Source organism: Martes martes (genome assembly GCF_963455335.1).
Source record: "Martes martes genome assembly, chromosome: 12".
Lineage (NCBI taxonomy): Eukaryota > Metazoa > Chordata > Mammalia > Carnivora > Mustelidae > Martes > Martes martes.
In genome coordinates this window covers 83094454-83114446 of record NC_137900.1, presented here as the reverse complement: position 1 = coordinate 83114446, position 19993 = coordinate 83094454, and the positions used below count along the sequence as shown (strand labels likewise).

The 19993-nt window shown below is 39.4% G+C and overlaps 1 protein-coding gene and 1 long non-coding RNA gene across 2 annotated transcripts in view; one reads left to right on the top strand and one right to left on the bottom strand.

The window, feature by feature from the left end:
* LOC308353266 overlaps positions 1–19993 on the bottom strand; it is a 72407-nt gene that overhangs the window by 7834 nt on the left and 44580 nt on the right. The gene's annotated exons all lie outside the window — the stretch shown is intronic.
* GLT6D1 (glycosyltransferase 6 domain containing 1) overlaps positions 5367–19993 on the top strand; it is a gene marked incomplete at both ends in the record, with an annotated part of 28555 nt that continues 13928 nt past the window's right edge. The window contains 2 exons of the mRNA XM_080819491.1: positions 5367–5576; positions 19788–19864. Coding sequence (XP_080675617.1) covers positions 5367–5576; positions 19788–19864 — 287 coding nt within the window. The remainder of the gene's footprint in view (positions 5577–19787; positions 19865–19993) is intronic.

Genomic DNA, 19993 nt, shown 5'->3' with positions numbered 1-19993 from the left:
ATTGACTGTATTTGCTGTAGGAAGGTAGGTAATGCCAAATGTCCTTTACATTCAAGCTTTTTATTGTAGAAGATGGTAGATAATCAATAATCCCACCTCAAGAATCTAAGAAAAGTGGGACAAAATAAAGACAAAGTAAACAGAATTAAGGAAATAGTAAAGATGAGAACAGAAATCCATGAAACTGAAAACAGAGAAGCCATAGAGAAAAATCAAAGAATCAAAAAGCTTTTTCCTTGAAAAAAAAAATCAGTAAAGTTCACAATCATCCAAGAAGTCTGGCAAAGAAAAAAATTTGAAACAAATTACCAATATTAGGAAAGAAACAGAGTGTATCACCTCATACCTGGCAGACATCAAAAGAATAATCAGAGAATACTATACTCTACACACATACATTTGAAAACTTAGGTGAAACAGAGCTTGAAAACACTATCACAACCCACCCAACATGAAATCAACCGTTTCAATAGCCCTATATCGGTTGAGGAAACAGAATTCATAATTTTAAAAACTCCTAAAGTCTCCAGGCCCAGATGTTTTCACTGGAAAATTCTACCAAATATTTAAAGAATTAACATCAGTTCTATATAATCTTTGAAAAATTGAAGAGAAAGGAACACTTTCCAATTCATTTTATGAAGCAAGTGCTGCCCTCATATCAAAATCATACCCCAAAATTTACAAAAAAGTATTAAGTTGAACAACTTATATATTACCCATTAAAATTATAAATTTTTATAAAGAAGTTCTCAAACTCAATACCCAAAAAACAAATAATCCAGTCAAGAAATGGGCAGAAGACATGAACAAACACTTCTCCAATGAAGACATACAAATGGCTAACAGACACATGAAAAAATGTTCAGCATCACTAGCCGTCAGGGAAATACAAATCAAAACCCCAATGAGATACCACTTTACACCAGTTAGAATAGCAAAAATTAACAAGATAGGAAACAATAAATGTTGGTGAGGATGTGGAGAAAAGGGAACTCTCTTACACTGTTGGTGGGAATACAAGTTGGTACAGCCACTCTGGAAAACAGTATGGAGATTCCTCAAGATGTTAAGAATAGAGCTACCCTATGACCCAGCAATTGCACTACTGGGCTTTTACCCCAAAGATACGGATGTAGTGAAAAGAAGGGACACATGCACCCTAATGTTCATAGCAGCAATGTCCACAATAGCCAAACTGTGGAAGGTGCTGAGATGTCCTTCAACAGATGAATGGATAAAGAAGATGTGGTTCAGGGGCGCCTGGGTGGCTCAGTGGGTTAAAGCCACTGCCTTCGGCTCCGGTCAAGATCCCGGCGTCCTGGGATCAAGCCCTGCATCGGGCTCTCTGCTCGGCAGAGAGCCTGCTTCCTCCCTTCTCTCTCTGCCTGCCTCTCTGCCTACTTGTGATCTGTCAAACAAATAAATAAAATCTTTAAAAAAAAAAAAAAAGAAGATGTGTTTCATACATACAATGGAATATTACTCAGCCATCAGAAAGGGTGAATATCTACCATTTACATCCACATGGGTGGAACTGGAGGGTATTATGCTAAGTGAAATAAGTTAAGCAGAGAAAGACAATTATCATATGGTTTCACTTATATGTGGAATATAAGGAATAGGGCAGAGGACCATGGGGAAAGGGAGGGAAAACTGAATGGGAAGAAATCAGAGAGGGAGACAAATCACGAGAAATTGAAGGTTACAGAAGGGAGGGAGATGGGGGATGGGGTAACCGGGTGATGGGTATTAAGGAGGGCACGTGTTGTGATGAGCACCTGTGTTATATGCAACTTATGAATCATTGAACACTATATCAAAAACTAATGATGTTTATTTTGGCTAACTGAACATAATAATAAAATAAATAAAATAAAATTTCGAATTTTATCAACTTTATAGTAACTCATTATTAAATATTGATAGTAACTTATTCTTTTTTAAAATAGACCTATTTTATAAGTTTTTTGTTTTGTTTTTTTTAGTAATTTCTACACCCAATGTGAGGCTTGAGCTCACAGCCCCAAGATCAAGAGTCGCATGCTCTTCTAAGCCAGCCAGGCACCCCTGATAGTAATTTATATTTAAAAAGAAAATAACACAGGTGTTCCTGGGTGGCTCAGTTGGTTAAGTGCCTGCCTTTGGCTCAGGTCATGATCCTGAAATCTGGGATTAAGCCCCACATCAGGCTCCCTGCTCAGTGGGGAGTCTGCTTCTCCCCCTCCCTCAACTCCTCCCCCCAATTGTGCTCTCTCTCTTACTCACTCTCTCTCTCTCAAATAAATAAATAAAATCTTAAAAAAAAAAAAAAAGAAGGAAAGGAGGGAAGGAGGGAGGGAGGAATCCTTACAGAAGAAGCTCCTGTGTACCTCCTTCCCAGATCTGTTCTGATCTGTCTCCATTGCTGCCCCAGGATCTGTAAGAAGGCACAATGACTGACCCCATGCCAGAGCAATGCTCCTACTTTCAGGATATAAGTGGAGCTTCTGCTTCCTTCCCACCCTCCTTTGGTAGAACACACTGAGTCTTAACGAGTCCTATGCAAATGAAGGGGCACTGAAACCAAAGCCTCATTAACTTTTTTCATGTGTGTTAAAGAACCACTGAGAATCTCAGTTATTAATGGCATCAAGTGCCTCTGAAAATAGGAGTATAGGTGGGACTTAAAACAGGATAGATTGGAAGTATCTATATGTGGGCCGCCTGAGTGGCTCAGTCTTTGGGCATCTGCCTTCAGCTCAGGTCATGATCCCAGAGTCCTGGGATCGGATCGAGTCCTGCATCAGGCTCCCTGCTCAGCAGGAGGCCTGCTTCTCCCTCTCCCACTCCCCCTGCTTGTTTCCTCTCTCTCTGTGTCTCTATCCATCAAATAAATAAATAAAATCTTAAAAAAAAAAAAGAAAGTACCTATATGGAGCATTTAGACATGAATATTTGCAACAGGAAGGAATAAGCCAATATAATAAAACATACACACCCATGCAGAAGTGAAAGACTGTGGCTATGGCTATGACATTGTGGATCTGTAGGGAAAGACTTCCACAAGGAGGCTGGAGAGAGGTGATGTCAGCACGAGAACACCACAATTGTACCTCTATGGCATGTATAGATGGCAAGTGTATACAAATATAATTCCCAGGTAGCTTGAAGACCAAAGGTTGAAGGGAAAACCATAGTGTATCTTTGTGAAATCAAGACAAGAAAGGAGTTCTTAATCAAGATACAGAAAATACTAATCATAAAGGAAAAGGTTGATAAATGTGACTGTATTAAAAATTAACTTTACCTAAGAAAACATCAGAAAGACCCAAACTGGAGAGAAACTGAGACCGCCTAGAGGAGCCTGAGGAAACATCATGACGAAATGCAATATGTATTCTGGATTGGAGCCTGGAAACTAGAAAGGCCATTCAGGGGAAAAACTGGTGAAATCAAAACAAAATCTGTGGTTTAGTTATAGTATTTAACCACTGATAATTTCCTAGTTTTGACAAATGTACCACGGTTATAGACATTAACAGTAGAGGAAGGTGGGTAGAGCACATACAGGAACTCTCTATAATATGTTTGCACCTGTTTTATAAATCTAACACCATTCCAAAATAGAAAGTTTTTTAAAAATCGAAAAAAAAAAGTTTGCCATTATAGTGAGAGTGCCTGACAATAAACTTTTTTCCTTGTAAATGCCTGCCATTAAGCTTTTGATCACTGAGACATCCATGTCAAAGACATCCAACTCAAATAAGCCTATTGCCAGTCTTGACGTGGTCACTAGCTAGACAACTAGGTAAAGAGCCAGGCCACCCCTCCCATGAAATTCCCCTTTTAAAGAGAGGCCTGGGTAACCTACAAAACCGACCACTTGAGTGACCCTGCATTTTCCTTCCTGTGCTTTCATTCTTGCTATTAGGTTTTAAACTGTGAAACCCCAGGCACCCCACCCCCGACCCCAATAAAGGTGGAACCTCCAAGGTACCCCCTTCTCTCTCCCTACCTAGGACCTCGCTCTGTGACCCTGCACTTACCTTGTACCCTCCAGTGCTTGTGAGTAATAAATCTCATTTTTTCAAAGTTCTCTGGTAGTTGTTCCTGAGATGCATCTTGCAAGTGTAATAAGAACCACCAGGACTGGTCCAGCCAACATTGGCTCTGTAGGGGAAATGTCTGTGGGGGGTCTTGCCACAAGTAGCCGGGCTCAGGTGAGTCCCAGGCATTCCTGGCAAATAGGATTACTATTAAAGGCCGAGAACAACAAAAACAGCCCTATAGTATGTCATACACAAAAATTCATTCACATGGATAACCAACTTAATGTGAAAGTTAAAACAATAAAGCAACTAGAGAAAAACATAGGAGCATATTTTCACTACTTTGGGGAGGAAACGATTTCTGAAACGTAATACCAAAGCACGAACCATAAAAAATGTGGATAAATTGTATTTCTTTGCACTTGAGTTGTTAGTTTCCAACTCAGTAGACTATTTCAAGTGATATTTTTCATAATTTATCTTGCTTTAATTATTAAATATTTTAGATAATCCAAACTGGAAAGTTTTCTCCCGACTCCAACCGCTATGTTTCTTAAAACTTAGGTCAATATTCAGAACTTATTTTTAGTGATTATATAAATATTATTTGAGGCTGAAGTGTGTATGATTGCCCATCCTTTTTTTAAGTTACCTCAGGCCACGTATTGTTCTGAGAATTTTCACTGTTTGGAGGGACCAGAAATCAGAAAGTTTTGTTTTCTAATCCTGCAACCTTAGCGTTATATTAAAGACCATGAGGCAAAACAAGAGAGACAGTGCAGATTGCGGTAGCTGGCCAGGCTACCTGTGACCTTTTCTGCATAACTGACTCCTCATAAAGCAAGCCGCAGACATCAATCACTGCTCTTGCAATGCCTCAAGACCTTCTTGCCTACAACCTGAAAAGCAAATGCCCTCTTCTCTGATCACCCTGAAGGCTCTGGCTGTCATCTTGCCCTGGGCTCGATGCTGTTTCCTGACCTCACCAAGTTTCATTCCCCCTCATGAGGAAGTCCCCTTCTTTCCTATAATTTGCAGAACCCCGTCAGGGAGAGGAAAAGCAGATGACTTCACTTGCTTTTACACCACTTAACTACAACTCAAGAAGTACTTCTAATATTTGGTTTGCTTACTAGCATGTTTGGACAATCTATAGCCAGGATAATTAAAGTAGTAGGTGTTTCACCAAAATATAAGACAATGAACTCAGTCATTTCTTATTTGCTTCACAGATACATTGACCACTATTTGAAGAAATTTATGTTCTCTGCAGATAAGTTTTTCATGGTTGGCCATAAAGTCATAATTTATGTCCTGATAGATGACTTCTCCAGAATGCCTTGGATACAGCTGAGTCGCCTCCGTTCGATCAAAGTGTTTGAAATCAAGCGAGAGAAGCGATGGCAAGATATCAGTATGATGCACATGAAGGCTATCAGTGAACACGTTGAAGACCATATCCAATATGAAGTTGATTTTCTCTTCTGCATGGACGTGGATCAAGTTTTCATCAGGAAGTATGGACTGGAGACTCTGGGGGACTCAGTAGCTCAGTTACACGCTTACTGGTACAAGGAAGACCCTATAGGAGTGCCATATGAAAGAAATAAGTTATCAGAAGCATATATACCTTTCGGTATGGGAGATTTTTATTACCATGCTGCTGTATTTGGTGGCACGCCCATTCAAGTTCTCAATATTGCCAGGGAGTGCTTAAAAGGAATCATGAACGACAAGAAAAACAGCATTGAAGCAGTCTGGCATGATGAAAGTCACTTAAACAAGTATTTCTTTCTCCACAAACCCACTAAAGTCTTATCACCGGAATATTGCTGGGCTTTTTCTAAAACGGATGTTCCTTTTATTCACAACATCAAAATCTACTGGGCTAAAAAGGATTATAACAATCTTAGGGTGACAGTGTAATTATATGGCACTTCCTTCAGGTTGCTGAAGTTAAGAGTATCATCTTGTTTTATTCCTGAGGAAATTAGCACTTGATAAATTTTAGCACTAAAAAAAAAAATTCACTAACAAAAATGGCAAGACCACCCACACAGTATACTCATACTTTTCCTCATATTCATTTTGGATTGTATAAGAGTGGACATAGCAGTTGCAGAATGGACGTACTGACATCGGAAGGAGATACAGTGACTTCGTAACCTGCGTGAGTGTTGAGGAAATACTATTTGTTGGACCACATTAAACAAAATAGAATCTCTCACCAGAAAATCAAACCTGAAATATTTTTACTGATCCATGCAGATACACACTTCTCATATTGCTTAAGAAAGGGGATTGTGTAGAGGTGTAGATAAGAAGTCAATGCAAGAATAATAATATTCCCTCTAAGTACAACATTAAAGATGTTAAAGTTGCCACTAGATGGACAGATCATTACTTAGGAAACTTTGAGTCATTCAAAAAATTTTTTTGAATTTTTAGTTTTAAAACTACAAAGTTGTTTGTTGTAAAAACTAATTGAAAATAAACAAGATACAGAGAAAATTGAAAGCCCCCCTTTATCTTCCCTTTGAAAACCTACCTTTCAAAAGTCTTTTTATAGGCATTACATACCTACCACATGAATACACACACACACACACACACACACACACACATATTTACATAGTATTTTACACAAATTGATTTATACCGCACACATGTGCACATACATGCATACACACAGATTTTATCACTAGTCAGGGTCTAGTTAGGAAAACAGATAGTACTATTCTCGGAATTTTAAACAGTGGGGATTTAACGCAGAGAACTGGACATATAAAAGAGGTAATAACAGACCTGAGGAGTATGCAAGAGAGTGGAGCAACCCACAATTTTTTCTTTTAAATGAAGGCAGTAGCAGTTCTAAGGCTGAAGGAAAAATTGTAGAATGTCCAGAAAGAGCTAGAACCTAGCATGAGTTGCCAGACACAAGTGGGGACAATAAAGAGAGGAGTCCCAGTCACTGTTAAAGATGTGACCTAAATACAAGAGAGAAACATACAGACTTTTCTCCTTCTCCTATCCTGTCTTCCTGTTTTCCACTGTCCAGTGCTATCCATTAGTCAGATGCAAGGGCGTCTGGAAGATGTAGGTCGCCGCCATAGTGAGCAAAGCACAGATAAGATGAGAGGAATCTGACAGTAAACAAATGTCTACCACAGTTCACCCATTTTGTCACAAAGCACCCATACTTCTTCCACCCATGCCTAACTCCCATAAAACAATTTCATGTTTCTACCTTGCAGAATTTAACCCACTTTTGCATAAGCAACCACTTTCTTCCCAAAAGGGTGAAACACAAAGTAACACCCAACATTGTTTCCCTCATCGTGTCCAGGAACCCAAGATGACATGAGGTCCTCTCCCTTGGGACTATATGTGGTTCTTCAGTTTGGTGAACTCTGATCTAAATTGTAAAGAAAAGAATAACTAACATTCCTCCTTAAGGGGAAAAAAAAAAACCAAGCAGGAGGAGAAGGAAAAAGGGAAAATAATTAGTTAACATATAAAAAGATATATATACACACACACATACTTACATTTATAATATAAATATACATGCCTCCTATAGTCCTCATTTCTGTAGCCAGTTCTTTTTTTTTTTTTAAGATTTTATTTATTCATTTGACAGACAGAGATCACAAGTAGGCAGAGAAGCAGACAGAGAGAGAGGAGGAAGCAGGCTCCCTGCTGAGCAGAGAGCCCGATGCGGGGCTCGATCTCAGGACCCTGGGATCATGACCTGAGCTGAAGGCAGAGGCTTTAACCCACTGAGCCACCCAGGCACCCCACTGTAGCCAGTTCTAAGGTCAAGTTCATATTGATCACTTCTTTCTTCCACCACCAATTTTATGTTCCTTACCCTCTGCGAGAAGCTCAGCTGAATAGGGTTCTTTACTAGTGAGATGACATAAACCTTTCCCCTGTGGGATCTGAGTCCTTAGTGGGTCTTTATTCATTGGATTGCCATGGTTTAAGAGGCTCCCAGGGAACACCTTGAGTTCTATCTACAGCCCTCATTCCACCATTCTGTAATAGCAACCTGCTGTCATCTTGGTGGCTGTGCTCAGTTCCCTGATCCAGGATAGAGACCCCCTTCTCTGGCTATTGATTCAGCATGATGAGAAGGCAAAATGGCCAAGGGAAGTCTCAGATCCCAATTCAACAGGACCAGCACTTTTTTTGTTTCCCTATGCACTAGAACCTCCAAACTCACGGAGCCCAAGATTGCAGAGAAGGAAGTGAAAATTGTCCCATAGATTATTTGGTGTAAAAGAAAGCCTCACATCTCTACTTCCAAGTTCCAGGATCCATACATTCTGGCTTTGAGGAAGACAATATGATACAGCAACCACTATTTTAAGATATATCCCAAACCTTTAGGACAGAACTCCCAACTTCACCAAGTGTTGCCTTAGAGCTGATACTATAACTGATTCTTCTTTAGGCCATTTTGTAAAGTTAGCTGCTTCTGGGTTAGGATTTCCATGGTAAGACCAGTGAATTCCACGGACAGGAACCTATCATTGCACTTAACTGACAATAAAATCTACATCCTGTCAGAGGCAGTGAATAAAACATTCTATAAGTCCGTAAGAGGTGGTGCTTGCAGAGGCACTATGGAAAAGGAAGGTATATCTTTACCCAGAATATATTTGCTTGGGGACAAATTTCTTCTCCTTCCCTGATGGAAAAGATCCAAAATAACCAATATGCCACCAGCGGCCAGACAGTCCCTCAAAGAAAGGAGTCATCTGATGTAGTCAGGGTGGCCTCTGCTGTTGGGTGCTTACACATTTAGCCGCAGAGAAAGCCAGATCATCACTGATGAGAGGAAAGTCTATCTTACTGAGTCACTGGGTAGCCTCCATCCCTGCCCCCAAGGCCACTTTGTACATGGGTCATCTAGGAAGCACTGTGGTGATTACAAAAAGAGGTTAGCTAACATCACAGAAGTTTTTCTCTACTTGATGACTGAGACCCTGCTCTATTAAGATTGCTCTGTGGTGAGTATTTTCAGGTGACACTCACATCCTTACCCTCTGTACCCATTTCAGAAGCCCATAAAGGACCTCAGACTTTCTTGTCACCAATTTTTCAATCTGCCTGAGTCCAATCTCATAGAAATGAGTTCCAGTGACGATGGATTACAGCTGCATATATCCACGCTTTTAGTTTGTTGGATCAGAAAGCATTAAGTTCATGGTGGGTAGGAGAGATCATAGTCGAAGTAAATTTAGAATCCCATTGTGTTCAGTATTCATTGTCTACCTGGCTATGCAAAATGCTCTATTTAGTGCCTGTATCTGCCACTTTAACCTGCTAAGGGGCACAGATCCTTGCTCTGCAGACTGTTTTACATTCTCTTGCCCTGGGTCTCTCTCAAAATGGGCAGGATATTGGTTTCTCAATATATAAGTCAGAGTGGCACTTAAGTACAATATACCTTGCCTCCTATATCCGAAAGGTCCCACTGAGCTTTACACACATTCTGATTTGCTGGTAAGTGGTGCAAAGTGCAAGAACTTGCCTAGAGCCAATAACCCTACATGCTCCATAGAAATGTCACTGATGTGTTGGGCCCCTGAATTCTTCTTCCACTTCTTTGCATACATTTGTATTAGCATGACATCTGGGATTCTTGCTCCTTTCTGCTCAAAATGCTCAGCATGGTGTTAACAATGGTAGCCTGTAAGATGTCCAGGTGGTTAGGATGCTGTGGATTGTATTATGAAAACCAGGAGACTTTGTGTAACTCTGAGGTTTACTGATGTCTCTGCCAGGTAAAAGCAAACCGCTTTGGATAATTCTTACTAACTGGTATAAGGAAAAACATCTGTCACCTGCAGAACAAATACCAGGGAGTGTGTTTATTTGCCCTTGCAAAGGTACAAGACCAGGAGAAGTAGCTGTCATTGAGGTCACCACTCGATGAACTTTATGATGATTGCCAGGCATTCTACAAATGTGTCTGTCTTTTATGCTGACCAAACAAGCAAGGATATTAACAAATCTCAGGGAGGTGTACATGTTTCAGTAACTTCAGAAATTCAGCTCAATCCAATATTATATTCCATTCATCTTAATCTAATATCATTAGATAGTAAACAAGGGTGTGATATGAATTGACAACCTGCAGTGTTTGTTTTTAATGGTTCCACTAATCTTTACAATTGCCACAGGGAGTTGGTATTATTATATAACTTGATCTACTACTTTAGTAGGAGAGATTTTTCCATTGGCTTCAGTTTGACCCTTCTTACCATGTTCGCCCTTATACCAAAAAGACTAATGTGAGTACTCTACTAGTTGCTAAATACATATATTCCAACTGTGAAGTCACGAATTCAGAAACTACAGAGTGGCTCTGTTATATGATGGGACCACTGTGAGATAAACTCAGGGGTGGAATTTAATTTATCCCCTATTCTCCATACACCTCTGTTTAGTAGGTCACGATGCTATTTCTAGCCTCTAGAAATTGTCAACTCAGAGCTAGTGTCAATTCTGTATTTTCCTCCAAGGATACAGTTATTGTACTAAATGAAACAGGTCCTTCCTTGAGATGACATAGACCCCTCTTCAGTCAAGAGACTCCAGATCTATAAACTGGTTTAGGTATGGAAACATGATGAGGTACCATAACTTGTTACTGTGACAATTCAAGTCATGTTTCTGCTCACTAGGGCTAGGGTTTCTCTAATAATGGAAATCCCATAATTCTCATTGAAATCTGAGAGTCCATCTCAATATCAGTATTTCCCCACACTGACTCATTTCTCAATGACTTAGTGAAAAAGAGAGTCCTCTGAGTCCCCCACCATGTCCAGGAGCATAGTTGGGGGAAGGTGAATGGTATGAACCCGATAAATTCACTTCAACATTTCTGTCTCCCTAAATGTTTGGATTTCTTCTACATCATGCCAAAAAACTTATGACATCTCAGCCTCATTGGTTGTAGGTTACCACTGAATTCAAATTTTAGTTAACATCCAAGAAAATTCTTAGAACCACTTACAGTTGACTAGGACAACATATTAAATCCAGAATATGAGGTAAATATACCTGTTTCAACAACTTCAGAACTTCAGCTCAATCCAATATTATATTTCATTCATCTCAATCCAGTATCATTAAAATCCATTCTCACACGTGTTTCCCTACTAACACAAATTAGCAAGAGCTTTAAATTCTTTTAGTGTACCTATCTCCTACTGGAGCAGACCTTGATTTTTGACTCTAGGTATTAGGTCTTTAGGCAATGAGAATAGGCATCACCTTATAAATTAACTGTCTTGGGTGAGATCTTTATGGAGTCTTTAAGCAAGAAAAGACTTGTTTTCTCAGAGAGAATGAAGAGGAGGGGTTGTTTCCACTGACAAGGGAAGCTCAGAAGGAGTAGAATTATAAGTTCTCAGATTCATCTGAATCCACCCAAATGCTCTCATTCCAAGTATAGGGTTTCCAGTTTTTCCAAATTCTCTAATTTTAACACGAGACTTTTTAAAGTTTTTATTTAAATTCCAGTTAGTTAACATACAGAGTAACATTAGTTTTAGGTGTAGAACCTAGTGACTCACGACTTACATATAACACCCAGTGCTCATCACAACAAGTGCCCTCCTTAATGCCCACCCCCCATCTAGCCCATCCCCCAACCACCTCCCTCTAGTAACCCTGTTTGTTCCCTATTGTAAAGAGTCTGTTTTCTGGTTTGCCTCTCTCTCTCTCCACCCCCTTCTCTCTTTTTATCTCCTATGTTCATCTGTTTTGTTTCTTAAATGCCACATACGAGTGAAATCAGATGGTATTTGTCTTTCTCTGATTGACTTGTATTGCTTAGCATTTTACTCTCTAGCTCCATCCACAACATGGCAAGATTTTATTCTTTTTTTTTTTTAAGATTTTATTTATATATTTGACAGAGAGAAAGAGAGACAGCGAGAGAGGGAATACAAGCATAGGGAGTGGAAGAGGGAGAAGCAGGCTTTCTGCTGAGCAGGGAGCCTGATGCAGGGCCCGATCCCAGGACCCTAGGATCATGATCTCAGCTGAAGGCAGACACTTAACCGACTGAGCCACCCAGGCATCCCGGGTTGTAGGACAGTTTTATTTTTAACTTTTTGAGGAACCTCCATACTGTTTTCCACAGTGGCTGTACCAGTTTGCATTCCCACCAACACAAGAGACTTTTAGAAGTTGTATATAAACTTACATTCTAATTATGTACATCACACAATTTGATTTGGGGCCTTATCCTCAGCCATGTATGCCTTACGACTACAAGTACACATGCACATGCATGCACATACACATACACATACACATACACATACACAAATACACAGGCTCCAAGGGAACCATCTTGGTCTGTGTCTATGCCTTGACCTGAGATTTCCAATTTTTGGAGTTCTCATTTTATTTCTGTACATTCTCCGGAACAGTCAGAAGCAGCAATCCCATCTCAAAGACCTTGTACTTATTATGGCCACAATGGTGAGTACAGCACCTATGTAGTGTCCCGAAGTCTTCTCTTCAATGTACACTTCCTTTTTTTTTTTTTTAAGATTTTATTTATTCATTTGACAGAGAGAGAGATCACAAGTAGGCAGAGAGGCAGGCAGAGAGAGAAGGGGAAGCAGGCTCCCTGCTGAGCAGAGAGCCCGATGTGGGGCTCGATCCCAGGTCCCTGAGATTATGACCTGAGCCGAAGGCAGAGGCTTTAACCCACTGAGCCACCCAGGCACCCCCAATGTACACTTCCTACCAAGCTTAATAGTGATAAAATAATTTAAATAATTGTGATGTCACTACATGACACAGTAGTAACCCACAGTAGGGCAGGATTCTATACAGTAGTCAAACAGGTGAGCAACCCAAAACCAGAATCCCACTTTGAGAGATTATTTCTTAGGGCCTTTGGTGGATAGTTGACAAAAGTGAATATTAGTATCCCTCTCTGTATCCATGCCCATTTTACATTGCCCAGTTGATGTTCTCCAACAGCCAGATATGTGAATACAGACCCAACCTACTAATTAACCCAACATACTAACCAGTTGTGTGCTCTCCCAGCTGACATCAGCTAAGCCTAGCCCAGATCAGCAGCAAATGGCCCTAGACCCATAAGCAAAAGTAACACATCATTGTTTCAGCCCTTAAGGTTTGGGTGGGTTGTTATACAGCAAAAATTAATTGATATCAGAGCTCCTAGTCTTAGGAACTATTATCAATTGGAATCCAATCAGGACAATCAGGGTATTTCAAATGAGGGATTTTAATTTGAGAACTGGTTACACAATGACAGAACCGCTACGGAGCAGATGGGACAGTGAGGAAACTGAGGAGCTATGACTATCCCGAGACCCAGAGCAGCCCAGGAGGGAGGTGGTGGCACTGAAGACCGAAAGCCGGGCCCATCAGTGGGGCTGGAACCTGCTACAACTGTGAAGGCAAGGCTATCTGGTGGGAGCTGGAGTCACAAAACAGACTTTAACTTAGGCCTTATGTTTTTTTCTTTAAGCTCCCTAGTGCCGTTAGATACAGCCCCTTCACCTGCCTGTTGGTCCTTGATTTCTTTATGTCCTTCATTTCGTTAAATAAGTTAGTATGTGTGCATAGTACAGTGCCTGGCGCATAAGTGTTATAGGAGCCATCATTATCATATACTTTGCCTTTGATGAGCCCCTCATTCAATCAGAGACGATGTAACTGTTTACTACTATATTTCACAGGCTGCCAGAAACCTGTCTCTGAATACTAATGGGGTTTAAAAAAAAATTGACTTTAGACCCAAATAAGGCTTGAAAACCAATTCTAAATTCTAGATTCCTCCTATTTCCCCACATGTATGTTGCCTACAAACCCCCTTCTAGTACCAAAATCTGAATTTGTCATGGCATTGATACTGACTCTGATTCATCTAAACAGGGAAAGAATGTATCAAATGGCATGTTGGGTAAGAAAACTGAACCGTTAGACCTCAGCAGCTTAACCCAAAAACAAGTTCTCACTCACCCTACATAAGCAGTGAGGGTTGGAGCCAGGAAGTCTGCTCCATCTTGTCACTTGGGGACCCAGAACAATGGAGGGTCCATTCTCCGTGACAGTTTGTCACAATGTCGGGGAAGAGACACTGGAGAATGATGCAGGGCTCTTCAGTGCCTCAGCCTGGACTTATCACATGACCCTGCCAAGTATAAAAGGGCTAAAAAGTAGAGCCTTCCCTGGAAAGGAAGGGGGAACCAGAGAGTGGTAAGTGGCAGTAATGTTTACTACAGAAGAGTAGGAAGCCGTTCACAGTCCTTAGCAAGTAACCACTGAAAAAGAAATAGAAAAGGACAAAGGGAGGAAATACATGATACGATGCTGTAACAGGTATAATCTGTTGGAATATCCACCCTGATCCCATCACCCATTATCTCCCAGCTGATCTCCGTACCCTTGAAAACATCTTCCCTAACATTAGCCCTTGACTCTATTACAGATAATTTCACATTGAACCCCTTAAGGTTTAAAGTCCTGATTAGCATGCCAGGTAGTTCAGGTCATATGCCCACGTTTTAGCTGCAAAGGGCAGGGAGAGGAAATTTTTGCCTATTTCAGCTTCCACACTGGATGGAAGGATGCTGTTGCTTCTTGAGTTTAAAGTTCCTGTAAATGAAGGGTGTTCAGGTTTCTGAGCACATAAAACATAAAAATGTGTATTATGTAGTTTGAATGTTTTACATATTTAAGAATTTTATATAAACAGAATCACACAGTATGTGCCCTTTTTTGCCTGGCTTCTTTCATAGTATCATCATTTTTTTTTTTTTTAAGATTTTATTTATTTGACAGAGAAAGACACAGGGATAGAGGAAACACAAGCAGGGGGAGTGGGAGAGGGAGAAGCAGGCTTCCTGCTGAGCAGGGAGCCCAATGTGGGGCTCAATGTGGGGTTCGATCCCAGGACCTTGGGATCATGACCTGGGCAGAAGGCAGACGCTTAACAACTGAGCCACCCAGGCGCCCCGCACACTATCATTATTTTAAGGTTCCTTATGTTGTGGCACAAATCAGTGCTGAGTACTATTCCATTGCACGGACATGACACAGTCTGTTGATCCATTCACTTGTTGATAAACATTTTTTGTATCCACCTTTTGGCTACGTGGGGGGAAAGCTACTACAAGCAGTCACGGACAGCTCTCTTTATAGACATATGCTTCTATTTCTCTTGGGTAAATATCTAGGAGTGGAATTGCTGGATTGTACAGCAAGTGTGTGCTTAAATCACTAAGAATCTACCAAACTCTTTTCCAAAGAAGTTGTAATATTTTACATTCCCACCAACCATATGTAACAGTTCTACTTCTCCTATCCTCACCAATGCTTGGTATGGTCAGTTTTCTTAATTTCAGCCATTCTAAGAGATGTGTGGAGGTATATTGTTGTGGTTTTAATTTGTATTTGCCTGAAGACTAATACGATTTTTTTCATATGCTTATTTGCCTTCTGTTTGTGTTTTGTTTTATAAAATGTTCAAATATTTTACCCACTTTTGATTGTATTTCTCCCAATCTGCAGTTTTCTTTTTATTGTCTTAACTGTTTCTTCTCCTATCTTCTCTACTACACATTTTATTATTTTAGATGTTACATTTAGGTCAGTCTTTCATTTTGAGTTAATTTTTATATACAGTGCAAAGCACTGATCAAAGTTTGTTTTGTTTTTGTTTTGTTTAAGGGTTTTTTGCATTTGGATATCCAATGCCCCAGACCCATTTTTTTAAATTTTTTTTTAAAGATTTTATTTATTTGACGGAGAGAGACACAGCGAGAGAGGGAATACAAGCAGGGGGAGTGGGAGAGGGAGAAGCAGGCTTCCCGCCGGGCGAGCAGAGAGCCTGATATGGGGCTCGATCCCAGAACGCTGGGATCATGACCTGAGCCGAAGGCAGAGGCTTAACCCACTGAGCCACCCAGGTGCCCCCAGACCCATTTTTTAAAAAGATTTTATTTATTTGAGAAAGAGAGAGCACGAACGTGAGGGGGAGGCAGAGGGAGAGGGAGAAGCAGGCTCCCCACTGAGCAGGAAATCCCATGTGGGGCTCAATCCCAGAACTCTGGGATCATGACCTGAGACGCTTAACTGACGGAGCCACCCAGGTGCCCTGAGACCCAGGTTTTTTTTTTAAAGACTATCCTTTCACTAATGAATTGCCTTCTCTTATTTGTCAAAAATCAACTGTCCATAGAGGTACAGATCTATTTCTGGACTTCTGATTCTGTCCCAAAGATCTGTTTGTCTATATTAAAACCATACGGTCTTTTTTTTTTTTTTTTAACATATAATGCATTATTTGCTTCAGGGGTGCGGGTCTGTGAATCATCAGTCTTACACAATTCACAGCACTCACCATAGCACATACCAACGTCCATAACCCAGCCACTCCATCCCTCCCCCTGAGCCCCCAGCAACCCACAGTTTCCTGAGATTAAGAGTCTCTTATGAAAACCATATGGTCTTAATAATGGTATCTTTAAATCTAAAATTATGCCAACATAAAAAGTTGATTTAAAAATGCAGAAAGATAGAAATCTAAAAGAAAATGAACAAAAGCTATGGACAGTTTACAGAGAAGGAATTACAATGGCTCTTAAACATTCAAGAACTCAACATCAACTATAACGAAACAAGTATAAATTAAAGCTACGCTAAGACAGAATTCAGACACTCAGATTTTCAAATACCCAACTATTTTAACAACACACTTCATATTGATGAGAATGTAAGAAAATGGGTACTTTTACCCATTGATGGTACTAGTTAAACTGGAACAAACCCTATGGAAAACAATTTTGTAACATTTACTTAAACATGAAGTGGATATAACCTTTGACCCAACACTAGTTCAACATGTGCTCATATGGCAGGTTTGCACCTTCAAGTAGAAATGGAAGTGGAAACATTGTGGCATTTCTTATAATGGCAAAGACAATAAACAAGCAAAATGTCTAGCAATAGAGAACTGGTTACATAAATTATGATACATATAATATACATATTAAGGTTCACTAGCAAAAGAATTGAGTTAGATATATGAAATGTAATGGAATGATCTTCAAAATATACTGATATGTGAGATATTCGAAGTACTGAAGGATGTTTTTAGTATGCTGTCATGTGTGTGAAAAGGAGACCTATACACTTAAAAATAGATAAATGTCCTTATAGTTGCAGAATAGTTATGGAATAAATCCCAAGAAACTGTGAGTGGCTGTCACTGGGGATAAGACAATGGAATGAGTTGGTGCTGAAGAAGATAAGCATTATGTAATCTTTTTCTCTGTTTGAATTTTCTACTCTGTGTGTGTGTGTGCGTGTGTCTTTTTCAATAAGAAAAACCATTTTAAACCTTTAACAAAGGTACATGCTATCTTAAATTAGGAGTGATCATCTCAGGAGAGGGTGACTACATTTGATTATCATTTCCTTTTTGTGCTTTTATGCACTTGACAAATTTTGTAACGTGAAAATGTGTTACTTCTATAATCAGAAAAATAAGTACTTGTAAGACATTCTAAAAAAGGGTAAGAAAGGATTAGATTTACCTGGGATAATTGGACAATGCCTAAAAGAGGGTGAAGAGAAAGACAGAGCATGTTTTTTGTAATTCATCTACACATACATATACAAATAGCACACCACTCAAAATATATTTCTGTAAGTAAAAATAAGTCAACAGTAAAGGTAAGAAAGTACAACAAAGGAAACTAAAAGCAAACTATTTTTTAAAATCCTTTTTCAAATGGGACAAAATTTTACCATCTGGTAGCAAAGAGAACTTGCGACCACATGTATCATTATGACAGTATCATTGTGACTTTCAAATGATTTCATCATCAAAAGAGTCTGGTGACATCATCACAAGCAAAGGATTTAAACACTAGGACAGTATTTTACAATATCTGATTTTTTTTTATAGATCCAAAAATATAATGATTGGGAAACATACTAGGACTTCTTTTACATCACCAAAACTAAAGGTAAGGCTCTCAGGAAGAAACTGTATGAAAAATTGGGTGATCTGGCAAAATCATAGGTAGGGGTCATCCCCAAACCTTGGCCTTAAAAGTATATTGTACAAAATAGATGACACTTCAACATATTACTGGCCTTTAAGAACAATGTCATTGAAGGCACACTGTCAGAAAATAATCTGACTAGATGGACTATTACCACATACATAGAGTATTTCTAATGGGTTTTTTAAAAAGATTATTTATTTATTTGAGAGAATTTATTTATTTATTTGTTTGAGAGCACGCACACATGTGGAGAAAGGGGCAGAGGCAGAGAGAGAATCCCCAACAAGACTGTCCACTAAGCACAGAGCCCGACACTGCGCTCTGTCCCAAGACCCCTGAGATCATGACCTGAGCTGAAATCAAGAGCCAGAGGCTTAACCAGCTGAGCCACCCAGGCGCCCCTCTAATGTTTTTGAATTTAAAAGGTAGTCATTCCACATTCCTGGAATTGTGTCAAATTCAAGCCTTCCCAGTCTGGTAGTATCTATAGAAGAACTAACCAACAGAAATATAGCACAAACCACATTTGTAACTTTAAATATTCTAGGAGACACACTGAAAAAGGTTAAAAGTAAACAGATAAAATTCATTTAAATGGTCTACTTTATTTAATTCACCATATCCAAAATTTCATTTCAACATTTCATCAATATATGCAATCATTAATGAGATATCATCCACTATTTTTTCCATAATGAGTCTTCACACTCCACTGTTTGGACTAACAACGTTTCAAGTACTCACTAGTCACTAGTTGCTAATAACCACCATGTTGGAAGATACAGATCTAAGCATCTTGCTCATTAAATAAGTATTCAAAAACTAAGTATCAGAGACCTCCATTTTACTCCAACACATACCCAAAAGCAGGACCTGTTCTTGGATAATGCCTACTGAAAACCAATTTATGCTGATCAATAGAGATCCTTTTTTTCCCCCTTAAACTCTACCCTCAAAGTGGGGCTCAAACTGATGACCCCCGGATCAAGAGTCACATATTCCATGAACTGAGCCAGCAGGGTGCCCCATGGGTAAACAGAAATACTATCTAACACTTGCAACACAAGCTTAGTGCATTGGCTGGAGCCAAATATCCCATTTCAGAGTATAATACCTTTAATTTAGATTTTTAATCACTGTTTACAAGAATATACCTTTGAGAGAGCTCATATGTTTTTAGGTAACTAGTCCTATAGTCTTTGAATAAATTATTAGTCTTAATACCTTCGTGAGGAAAAAAAATATATAAAAACCGACTTTGGGGGAAGAACATATTCCAGCGCATAAAAACACCTTCATAAGGACCTCATTTTCTTTTCTCAGAAGCACAAGTGAAAAAGAGAGAGAGTTTTACTGAATTTCCTTTAGGTATTCGGAGTGGGGGGGAGGGCTTTGATAAAAGAATACAAAAGGAATCTCACACTCTGCACCAGACCTAAAAATTACTAGTCGGCATCCTGAGACTTTTGTAGGCACTTCATACAAAATAGGTGGTTTCCCTAAGTCTGCCTTCTTCCTAAGCTCAAGCATTCAAGAATCAGAAATCAGACACTTTGGTGGCCAAGTTTCCATAAGTTGATTCCATAATTAATTAGTTATTAGAAGATGGCAAGGAAATTGTTTCTTACTTTCCAAAAAACTCCTTTCTCTCCCCCCACCTTTTTTTTTTCCCTAGGGGAGAAAGAATTCTAAATGGAAAATGCTGTTATTAACTGCATTTGCTTTAGTGCTGATGATTATGTATCATTCCCGGTAAATATAAAAGATTGATGAATTACCGCCTTTAATGATTGGCAGTTGATCTAAAATGCTGAGTTTTGTGTAAAAATAAAAAGTTAATTGGAGATTTTCTCCTCTTTGAGGAACTAATTAAATTATAGA